Genomic DNA, 11,182 nt, shown 5'->3' with positions numbered 1-11,182 from the left:
CACGGGGGACAGCAGTACTACCACGGGGGAGCACGGGGGACAACAGTACTACGACGGGGGACGGCAGATGGGTCTCAGTAGGGTCCGGAAAGCACACTTTTGTTACGAACGAGAACGGACTTGTTCGTGCTGTTTCGAGCGCATAAAATATATTTCTACGTCCCATACATTCTCTATTAAACCCCCAACACGCCCTCGCAGTGCGGAAGAGGACGGCGCCGCAGGACGCCTCCGTCGCGAACGTCGAGTGTAGTGGGTCCACGGGCGGGCGCCTATTCTGCGAACTTGGCGCGGAGGAGTGCGTGGGCGCCTCGAACTTGCTTCTTGCTGCCGTACTCTGTGGTGCTCGGGCTGCGCATCTCGTCCTCCGCGCGGAACAGCTGCGCCGACCGCGACTCGTACGTTCTCGCACGTCGCTCCTACTCTCGCGCGACCTCGACATCGACACTGATCTCGCGTATCTACTTCAAATCTCCAGATCTCGCCGGTGATTGCCCTGCGAGGCCGCGCACCGCATCCTCGGGCGTGCGCCGAACTCGGAGCATCACAAGTACGTACCGTGAATTGCGAGCCCGCCAACGACCATGGAGTCAGGTCCGCGTTCGCGTTGCGAGGCAAGTACGTACCGTATCGTCTTCGTGTGCACGCGTTGATCACATCCAGCAGGGAGGGTTCGAGCGCCGAGCTGCGAGTTGTGCAGCGCTGGTCAGGCATATCGCGTGCACAGAAGTCACGCGAGTACATACCGTATATCTCGTGTTCGCGCGGGCGAGAGGATGCTGCGGGTGCCTGACTATTCGCGACTCCGAGGAGCAGTCGAGACCGCGTGCCCGCAGAGCCGCGAGCCTGTCTGCAACTTGCGGCGACTTTTGACTTCCGTCCAGCGAGCCGGGGTCGCCGCCCATACCAGAAACTGACTGCCCGCTGTCGCTGCCTGGCAGGACGTGCGGTCTGCGGTCCGACTCTGCCGCCGGGCTGTCAGGCGACAAAGACCAGATGTGAGGAGACGGGCACGTACGTACCTTCGACGTTCTCGCAGCACTTGATCTTGTCGCCTGATGCTCAACTCCCGCCTTCCAGCTGCCCCGTTCCATCCTACATCCTGCCCGACAGAGATTGCATATGAATCCGGAGGCCTGAGATGCAACGGAAGATCGCCGCAACACGACGTGAGATTAGCGGCGGGCGCGCGACTATACGGCGCACATGACGTACTGCTTCGGCTTATACCATGTGTGCCGCGGGTGCACGAACAGTGGGTGGCAGCGCGGAATTCGAGGGCGGCGGCGTGGTGTGGCGGCGTGGAAGTCGGCACGGGAAGTCGGTGGGCGAAACTGCCAGCTAGGGAAGGGATATCTGCAAGAAAGGTCCGCGCCAGCAGAGGAGGCCGCGAGAAATAAGTGCTGACCTCTCTGTTATGATACAGATCGACGTACCTGCACCCCGTGCATGCTCGCGGTTTTGAGGGATCTCCCGCGCCAGTGCCAGTGTGAGTATGCGAGCTTCGCAAAGAGGAGAGCTGAGGCACCGTGGCGGCTCTAGGTCGCACGGACCTTGGCAGGCAAGTGGCAGGGTGGGGAAGACGTGCGTTGCTCGCCTCATAGAGCTCGATCGTCGAAGTTCTTGTGCGGTACATCTTGCACGCAGCGTCGCAGACGACAGGGTGGGCGGTGGGGGAAAAGTGGAGAAGTTTGCTGTACGTACACTACCTTCATTTCTTGCGTGCGTCTGCGGGTCTGATGCGAGGCCCGGTCTTGTCGGTCTGGCTGCTTGATGCAGGTCTGCCGGGTACAGGCCGCGGACGGCCTCTGGTGCAACCGCAGTCAGGGTCGGTGGCAGCCGCCGTCCACGGGCTGCTATGTGGGCTGCCGCCCCTCCCGTACGTGATGCTGCCTGGTGAGAGAAACAAATCCCCTCCTCCCACTCCCTCCACCGTCTGTTCTGGATAGAAGGTAGCCTACTGTAGTACTGTCTGCATGTCATACAATACTACTGTGTTCAGCGTCCAATAGACTGGATTTCGCCTGTGTGCTAAGCTTAGAGTTTGTGCCCCATCTCAACCGAACTCCGCAGCTTAGATCAAACAAATTAGTGAACTCGCGTGTACCTCGGAGGGCTCACGGATTGCCATGGATATCTTACATGTCCGCATTTTCAGCCTGTCCATTGTTCTGGATCTTCCCTCACTTCTCATGATGTGCATCAGCCCGTCTGCGCTCGTGAGCAGCAACACGGACCCTGAATCACTCAATCCGGCACTTCCGCATCCCCCATCCGCATCCAGATGGAGTGCGAATGAGGGAGGTAACAATATGAGCAGCAGCACCCCTGCTTCTCATATGGATACCACCCTCCCAGTCCAATACAGGTCGCAAAAATGCATCTAGTAAGAGTTCCGACTCTCGGAAATATATTATACCATGACATTTGAATTTATATGCGTAGCTACGGCCGGCGGACACGAGTGCGAGCGATGCGGCCTTCGAGACTCGAGAGTGCCTGCCAATAGCCGTAATATACAAATCAAAGGAACATCCCGTCAATGCAACCCATCCGCGTTGCTCAAAATATCCATCAGATTATTGCAGGAGTGAGGCGGGGTGTGCGAGCGCGGCGGCCAATTTCGCACGCGATCGGCGTCGTGGTGGAGGAGAGACAAGTGCGAGAGGGCGCGGGGAACGAGAATCGCGGATTCCAACAAGCAAGCGCCCGCGCAGGAGAGCTCCTCTCTCCCGCGGCTTTCGGGCCGCTACCCGCTCGCCCAAACTGTGGTGGCGATTGTCTGCACCCGAAAATTACACTGTCAGGATAGCCTACGACGGTAAGGACGTGTATGAACAAGTCCGAGGTTGTGAGAGTTGCAACGCAGAGGGAAATGCCGCCCCAAAGTTCAAATCTGTGGGCCAAGATAGCTAGCGATAGCCGACGAGAGTGAGCGCCGCGGTCTCCGGGACTGTTTGGCGAAACCAGTCCGAATTGGACGAATACACCTTCAATGTAGACCGTCGGATAAGAGTGGAATAAAAATGAATTTTGTGTTTGATTACAGCTGAGCGAGCGAGCCCAGGAAATATTTTATGTACAGCCCAGGTCGTATGAGCGCGAGGAGCGCGGCAAACGAGATTCGAGAATCAAGCGCCCGTGCGAGCCAGACGAGTTCCCTGTTTGGCAGCTGCTCCTCGTTCGTCCTCTCTTCGTTACCACCACCGGCTCTGTCGTCCGCCCACCACCCCCGTCGCGGCCACACCTTCAGCAATAAGAGAAAATAGTTTTAGATGTAATAGTGCGGTGTATGCGCCTTCAGCAAACGTAAGGTACCACAATCTACACGACGTCTACATCCCCAACTCCGGCCACACAAGCGGCAGACGTGCGAGCCTGAGCAGCACGAGCTGCATGTCCGTCAGCTCGGCCATCCCGCCTTCCAGCTCCGCCATCGCCTCTGCCTCGTCCGTCACCGTCTCAGCCGACGTCGGCCCGTCCCGGGGGTGCCTCGGTGGTAAGTTGCTCGGATTTGACTTTGGGCGCCGGCGTTGCTTACCCAAATCGCTGCGATAGCGCTTCGGCGGAATGCCGCGGTGAAGAAGAGCCGGGGCGACCAAGAGGGGATCCCTCCTCGCCGCGGCGAGTTCGGCCGGGTCCGTGATCGGGACGAAGCACATCGCGCCGCTCTTCCAGAGCTCGAGGAGGCGCAAGATGCGCTCCTTGCCCGTGATGCGACTGAGGTTGTCGAAGACGATGTCGTCGGGCCAGCCCAGGAGCTTCACGTGGTACCGCAGAACCACGCCCGTGCAGTACCGCTTGATAGCATATGCCATCTTCGCGCCTGGGACACCCGCGACGTCCGCTAGGGGGGCGCCAACTCAGTTCGGGCATGCACACAAACAAGTATGCGTTACTCACATATTCCATCGCTCAGCAGACCCCTGAGCTCCCCCCGCAACTTGATCTCCATCCGAGCATAGTCGGCGCGGAGGGTATCGCCATGTGCGCGCTGTCCGGCCATCGTGGTCGAGGGAGGTATAGAGCTATAGCAGTATGAGACGAGACGGGCGGCCGAACAAGGCCGTGAGGTACGTACTGTGGGCTGCACGCGCGCGAGGAGAGTGGAGCTGACTGTTGAGGTGACAGGGCAAGGATCGACTGGCACCTGGAGTACAAGTATCCTCCGAAAGCGAGGGGAGCCGGACGATCGCCACGCGAGATCGGGGCAGCCACCCTCCTATGGTCCGTCTCAACTGCGCGTCATGCGCGCCTCTCGAAGCGGCCATTGAACGCGTTCTGAAACGCGCGGCGAGCCGCGGTCGTCTCCCGTCACGGTGAGCCGTTTCGGTTGCATAACGTCATGTTGGTCCTCGGCTGATCAAGTCCGTTGCGAACGGCGGGCCTCAGGAGCGCACCGCCTGCCGTCATCATCGACAATTTCGCCGTATTCAGATGCGGCCGCGTCGTCTTGGACATGTCGCCTTTTTGCGGGAGGTGTTCCGAGTCTCTCGCACACAATGCCCACCCTTACATCCCGCGCCCCGGACGATCGGTCAAGTGGATATCAGATCGCGTTTTCGGACAGTGCTGACAAGCCTCCGTAGATCAAATTATCGCCCTTCGTGCAAGTTCTTAGCATTCCCAGCCGCGCCTCCGCTCAGAAGGGCTCGGCGCGCTCCTAGCATTGATGGGGTCGAGACTTACTCCGTCATTTGCGTACAGTATCATGGTGAGTATCAGGGTCGTCCCTGCATCGTCCCAGACCGTTTCTGACACCTTAAGCTCCCAGAGTTACTTCTACAACGTGCGGTACATTGAGCTGGTTCTCCGAAATGTAAAGGGCGATGCATGCCGACCAGGGGCATAGGCCGCGCGAAATGGCACGTGCGGACAGTTCCGTGCCGCGTTGTCGCGCGTTGTTGCCAGTCTCGCGTTCGTAGCACCCGGTTCGGTTCTGTGAATATTGTAAGCATGCATCTCGGGTGTCCCTCGTGACTGACACGACGCAGTCGATCGGACGGGTGCATTCTTGGACGGCTCCGCCCGGCGTTACCGGACATTTCAAGCCAAGTCCGCACTTCAAGATCGCGGACCCACGTACCTAACAGACTACAATCGAGATACTCGAAGCCCCGCTTGCCTAGCATCACTACGATACGCCAGGGGCCGTTAACCGCCGTTGTGGTATCCTCCACTGCGCCGCGTATTTGACACCGCCTTCGTAAGTCTCGCGTTTTGACAACAAGCGTTCACAACCCGAGGCTAAATCGATCAGCATTACATAGGTGCTTGTTCGCTTGCGGGCAGCTTTTTCTCGGGCGCGGCGGACTGTCCTCGCCGCAAACTATGCGATGGCCTCGTCACGCCGCGCGCCCCTGGTGCTCCCAAGACGAGGCCCGCGGACGGCGGCCTTCCGCAACGGATGCATCATATGTGGCCGCTATCACAAGCCGATATAGCGGTGAGAATTAATATCAAATAATCTGTGTCCGTGCGCGGGGTTCTGATCTCTGATTCGTCTAGATCTGCTGTCGTTTATCTGTCATCGTGTTGCCCACTTCGGAGGTGCGTGCAGCCGTGGCGTCTCGTCCCTCCCTCGCTAACCCACATGGTTCAATATTCAGCGCCGGAATTCTCCGCTGATTGGGCCGACTCGACCACACACAACTAAGTTGATCAGCCGCGGCGCTCCTAATTGCTTATTCGACTGCCTGGGCCCCGGACGTACGTACATCGCGATTGCGATGGAACTCGGACGAATTTTCGTCCGTTGTCTGTTGTCTGTTGTACGTGGCGAGTGGATTCTCTACTGCGCGAAAGTGGCATTTTCACTGATCCGTTTGTTATAGTCGTGCAGTATGAAGCTATCTCCGCCTCCCGCGCTCGTATCGCGCCGTCAACTTCCTGCGCGGCCAGCTCAAGAGTGCAACGTGTATGGCGAGATCTGAGTGCGCTAGCGGCAGAGCCGTGACATTTGTGACTCTTCGGTTGGCGCAGAGCAGAGGCGCCGCATCGAGTCTACACTCGGGAGAAGTCTCAGGTGTCTTCCGTATATCGTGAACGTTCCGCCGGACGTCGGCCTATTCGTCGCCGCCCCGGGCCTTGCTATCACTGTCCCCCCCGCGCCGTACGTCCGCATGAAAGAGATCGCCGAGGGCGCGGCAGATGCATCTCCGTCATAGTGGTACGAGAGGGTGCGCCCGCGTTCATCTCCAAAGTATCTGACCTGCGCGCGCACGCAGGGCACTGGACTCGTCTCCTATGGAGCTCGCCGCCACCCATCTCACCCCGAAGCGGCACTAGCCATATTTCCACGCACACCGGCGGCGCGAGCTCGCCGCTCATGTCCCACTAAACAACAGGATACTACCGAACTCGCGCCCACAGAGTCACAGAACACGATACATCGCCATCAAGATCTCCCAGCGAGCCTAGACTCATTAGATCAAGTCGGAGGCGTTGTCAAGGACTCAACATCGCGGATCGCGAGATCGTGGGCTCCCGTTAGACGATCGTGCGTATGTGCTGCTGTTGGATCTTGACATTCCTTCGCTAATTAGTAACTAGCACGTTTCATCTGTTAGCATCCCGGTATGTCCACTGATTGCGTGGCCGGGGCTCAGGCTGGACTCCCGAATGCTCCCTCGCTAGCACTCGTCCGCGTCAACGGGCGGCGGCCGACGCCGGTGTACCTTGCACCGTATTGACGGCGCAGTCACGGGTCAGTTTTTTTGCGGTTGTGTCCAGCATCCGGGTCTCCGCGCTGACTCGCTTCGCATGGGTTTCCATGCAGCTGTTTACAGGTACATGAAGCAAGCGCGGCGTAGCCACTCAGCAGCTAGTGGATGACTTGCACGACCCGCCCGCATCCCACGCCGGTAATTCTACCTCAATCACACGCGCTATGTCCTGGTGGAAGTCGCGAGGAAGCACGTGCGCTGACTTGTGGTGGTGACGGCGACGCAGGCGGCGGTGTCGCCGCCACATATTATCCCCGTAACGCACAAACACGGCGGGAACTGCGTCGTACGTTGTCTGATTCAGGGGCAGACAATAAAGTTATTGACTGGCGTACAGGCTTCCCCTGGTCACACGCGACAGCGCGTACGCGAGGAGCGATATCGTCCGATCACGGCGGCAGCTCTACGCCTTCGAAACTCTCGTTGGATGGTGCACGACGCTCACAATTAGAACAGCTTCACACAACGCCGCCCCACGCGCCGCGACGCGCCTTCTTGTCTGTCTCTACCCCTTCGTGAGTTCGTGCATTCTCAAGAGTACTATCGCTCAGAAATGCGGGTCCCTGATGTGTGCCAGTGGTACATCAAGCAGGGTCCGCCCCGCCTTTCAGTTGTTTTCTAACAGACTTCCGCCACTGCATGGCATCGAGACGTGCAATAAACCGCAGGCAGCGTGTCCTCTACGGCCGTGAAACGGGGACCAACGCGGAGACGACCGGAGTTCACAAGTGAGCGGATCTTCCGTCATTGGGAGGCCGCTCTCCCGGGGTTCCGACCGAATGGTCGTGCTTGCGACGCGACGGAAATGGTGATGTTCCTGCATCGGTTCGGAGTTTGCGTGGCTCGTCCAATAGTCACAATATATCTTATTCCTCCGTTCGACAACGAGGCTCCGGACTGAATAGCTCCGCTGGCGCGAGCATGAGGCATGCGCGGGGATCGGACGCGCGGGCAGCGACTTGCGCCCGCGAGCAGTTGTCTCGAGTGACACGGTTGGTTTCCTTCTGAAACAGGAGCAGAGACCCGCGAAATGCCACACCGCAGCTCGCGAGATCGTCAAGATGTGCGCGCACAACCTAGAAGACCAATAGTTTCTTCTGGCAACCGGTAATCCGTCGGGAGTTGTTTATTCGCGCTCGCAATCGCTGTTCGTGTTCCCACACGAGGAGAATTAGGCACGGGGACTCGGAAATATATCGAAGCTGATTCTAATACAGGATCGTATGGACAACGGCGCGCCGCGCCGCTGCAGACAGGAGCCCCACGGAGCTGAACCACATGTTCGAGACAAATGTAGGATCTATGAGGAGCGGCAACTTGGAGGCAGTCTTGTGGTCTGAGCGCGACGAAACGAGACGCTTCGACGGGTATTTCATACGATCCCCACGCCTGTCACAGGGATAGTAAGCTTGAGACAACGGCGTGCGTGGCAGACGCGGGATTTGCGCACCTCGCGCCCGAACGAAGACGCCTCCGGATTGCAGGGACGCACCGATTTCATCTTACGAAACGAGCTGGAGGCCGCATCATGACGACGCCGCGGCGCATGCGAGCGTCGCGGGGGCTGTTGCATTGAGCATGGGGCCCGGGGCTTGGCGGGGCATGTGGACGCGGGCGTTAGGCGTCGTCGAATGCGGATGTTGACGTCGCGAGTCTGTGCCCCAATCCCGCACACAGGAATCGGCATCCGCGGCGCGCGCAAGCAGACAGGGACTCGTACCGTCATCTACAGGCGTGTGCACGAGTAGGTATAGCGTGCACAAGAGACCGAGGGCTGGAGCCCGCCGAGGAGAGATGTCTGACAGGTTCGTCATCAGGGCGTGAGCGAGCACGACGGCACCATATTTGACGGAACGTACCTGCTGGAGGGCTCTCGAGACGTGCACGACGTCTCGAGAAGACAATCCTGCGCGCGTACGAGAGCTCCAGAGTGGTGTATTACAGACAGGAGCTCGCCAAACGTGTCCAACGGCCCTGGACGCAGCCTAGAAACATTATCGAACGTGCATATCGACGCTGCAAGTTTGCGCGGTTGGGTACGAGTTTGTCGCGAGGCCCCGTAGCTTGGAACGAGCACCGCGGTCCGCGAGCGCGTGCATGGGAACCGGCAGCGAGTACGAGCAATCGAAGGCGCGCACTCCCAGAGGAGAGGCTCCTGGAGAGATCACTACAAGCGTGTCAACAAGGGCGACCATGCTACTGCTTCTAGCTGAACGTACCTGCTGGAGGGCGTTGAGACCACATCGCGGACGTGCGAGCGAGTCTCCTCGGCGGATACAAAGTCGAGCTCGTCGCATTCGCGAACGCGACGGCTGGCGTTTGCGAGAGCATGCGACCTTGTGCTGATGCGGAAAACACGCCGTGCTCGCCTCGCGTGGTCGTGTTGTGAGCCCTCGTCCGCCGTACTTGTCGAGTGAGTCTCCGGCTCGCCATGCCTAATCGCAGAATCTCTTGACCACGAGATACACACTTCCATGGGCGTAGCGCGAAGAAGTAGTGCTGGCCGAGGTCGCAACTACTCCGAGTACTGAGTCTAGCTGATCGTGGTGCGCAGGAAATCAGAGGGATTCAGGCAAGCTAGCCTGAGTGCGTACCTCGCAGCGTGTACTAAGTAGACGTGCAAGGACGCGGCGGCGACGAGTCGAGCCTCGTGTCTTCTCCCGCATCACGAGCACACTTTCCAGGAGCGAATGAAGAACTCGGGTTTGAGCTCGCAGTATTCATGCAACTGCACTGCCGGTGAGTATTCAGCCGGTCGTTTACGAGAGCATCTCCCATATTCTCAGAGCACATACAAGACGTCAGGGACGCGATACACAGTGCTCACACCTACAGCAGAACCACATCAGCAATCCATCCTGAGCTTGAAGAGGATCACGCGTACGTACCTTCCATGCGAATACACGCTGTCCGACACAAATCATCTCCCCGCCTCCCCGTTCCCGACGAGCTTTTGCACAGCGTATGGCACGTCCCCGGACGCATCGTCTAGTGCACGACGTGCATTCCACGCCTTGGCCCACGAGACGGCAGGAATACTGCTCCCGGTCCCGCCTGAACGTCGCGCGCGGCTGCAGATGGATGATTCATGGCCTTGTCGTGAACGGGGCTCCCAGGCTCCGTCGTGGGCGTTCTCCGCGGCGTGCCATGCGCGGACGATTCGGGCAGGGCGTGCGCGGGCGCAGGGTGCGCTCCGTCGGTGGGTTGGGATGGTCTATGTGCCTCGTGAGCGGGATGGGGAGGCCCTGCATCGGGTGCCCACGGCGAGTGCACGCGCCGTTCGCAGAACTCGCCGTACAGCGTGCCCCGCGTCCGTGTGTAGTCTCCGCGCGCATGCGCACAGCGTCGCCAGCATCCTTCGAATATCGAGCGGCGGGCGTCGTGTCCTGCCTCCTTCGCATCCCCCTCGGCGTCGGCGAGCGTGCGTTCGAGCCGACGTGCGCTCGTCTTCTGGGCCAGCTCGTTAACAGCAGGACGTGCGTCCCGGACATAGACACGGCGATGAAGCCTCGAGGCGATACATGCAGGACGTGTTGGGGACGTCGACGGCGGGCGCGCCGGAATCTATTCTGTGAGCGTACATGAATACAGCGGACTACGAGACACGTTCCCGCCGTGCCGGGGGCTGCAGGACGGCGGCGGGAGAGGACAGAACACGAGCGACCCCGCGCCCGAGCACGGCGGGGTCCATCGCCGTGCGGCGCGACGATTCCGCGCTCGACACGGCACGCCGCATCGACGTGAGCGGTACGGTCGTGACCCCGAGGTAGAGCGTCGCTGAATGTAGCCTGCTCCGCCCTGCCCCGCCCCGCCACGTCCAGACACGTCCGCTCCTCTCGCACTTTCCCCCGGGGTGCAGCAACCTGCGCCCCTCGCCTCGCCTCGCCTCGCCAGCCGTCCCGCGCGTCCCCGCGCGCCGCGCGCCGCGCCGGATCTGGCGACAAAGTCCGCGCAGACACGGTGCGCCGACCCTGCGGACGCAGATCGGAGATGCGCCCTGGCACCCTGTACGGTACAGGCACAGCGTGCGTGGCGGGCGCTCATCTCCGCGTACGCGGGCGGGCGGGCGGACGGGTTGCGAGGGCGCGGAGGGGAGGGGCGAAGTGGGGGAGGGTGCACGTAGTACGTGCGTGTGTCCGGCCGGGAGCGAGAGCCTGCCCGGAAGTGGGGCGGTATAAGAGGGTGGGTGGGGTGGGGATGGGGTGTCGGTGTCCGCTCGTGCTTGCCCTGTGCTCGTTTTCTTGTCCTCTGTGCTCGCTGCTCGTTGCTCGCTGCTCGTCGTGGTCGTGGCCAGGTGAGTTTGTCCGTGCTGGCCGTGTCGTCGTGCTGAGCGTGTTGTTTGTAGGCGGGGGCGTTGTGCTGACTGCGTTGACGTCGAGGTAGTCTCCGTGCACGCCGAGCTGGGCGTGCGCGGACACGTGGTAAGTGCGTGATCTTGTCCTCTGTGGACGTCGCTG

General features: G+C 60.2%; 3 protein-coding genes across 3 annotated transcripts; all 3 read right to left on the bottom strand.

Annotated features, from left to right (window-relative positions):
* Positions 1–341: 341 nt before the first annotated feature.
* Positions 342–1,983, bottom strand: TRAVEDRAFT_30171 (uncharacterized protein; the record flags this gene model as incomplete). The annotated part of the gene is made up of 5 exons (XM_008041904.1): positions 1,780–1,983; positions 1,437–1,696; positions 1,170–1,356; positions 667–1,014; positions 342–614 (listed from the first exon to the last, which is right to left on the bottom strand). Coding segments are annotated over exons 2-3 (353 nt in total), but the record flags the coding sequence as incomplete, so codon positions are not given.
* A 1,352-nt stretch (positions 1,984–3,335) lies between these two features.
* On the bottom strand, positions 3,336–4,006 carry TRAVEDRAFT_49588 (uncharacterized protein; the record flags this gene model as incomplete). Its single annotated transcript, XM_008042094.1, has 2 exons — positions 3,336–3,847; positions 3,904–4,006. 2 exons carry the CDS (start codon positions 4,004–4,006, stop codon positions 3,336–3,338), a joined length of 615 nt encoding a protein of 204 aa, XP_008040285.1.
* Positions 4,007–8,444: 4,438 nt separating this feature from the next.
* TRAVEDRAFT_30163 (uncharacterized protein) lies at positions 8,445–10,118 on the bottom strand. Its single transcript, XM_008041903.1, has 6 exons — positions 9,614–10,118; positions 9,521–9,554; positions 9,320–9,453; positions 8,945–9,262; positions 8,585–8,892; positions 8,445–8,523 (listed from the first exon to the last, which is right to left on the bottom strand). The coding sequence occupies exons 4-5, from the start codon at positions 8,967–8,969 to the stop codon at positions 8,720–8,722; spliced, it is 198 nt and encodes a 65-aa protein (XP_008040094.1). The 5' UTR covers positions 8,970–9,262; positions 9,320–9,453; positions 9,521–9,554; positions 9,614–10,118; the 3' UTR covers positions 8,445–8,523; positions 8,585–8,719.
* Between the last annotated feature and the right edge of the window lie 1,064 nt (positions 10,119–11,182).

This window comes from Trametes versicolor, assembly GCF_000271585.1.
Source record: "Trametes versicolor FP-101664 SS1 unplaced genomic scaffold TRAVEscaffold_8, whole genome shotgun sequence".
In the NCBI taxonomy this organism is placed as follows: domain Eukaryota; kingdom Fungi; phylum Basidiomycota; class Agaricomycetes; order Polyporales; family Polyporaceae; genus Trametes; species Trametes versicolor.
This window is presented reverse-complemented; position numbering and strand designations above follow the sequence as displayed.

What these genes read in the sequence shown, in the direction of transcription:
- TRAVEDRAFT_30163 (XM_008041903.1), bottom strand. Translation starts at nt 8,969, where the DNA reads ATGTGGTCTCAACGCCCTCCAGCAG. An exon ending in GTCTCAACGCCCTCCAGCAG is followed by an intron (nt 8,893 to 8,944) that starts GTACGTTCAGCT and finishes ACACGCTTGTAG; the next exon opens with TGATCTCTCCAGGAGCCTCT.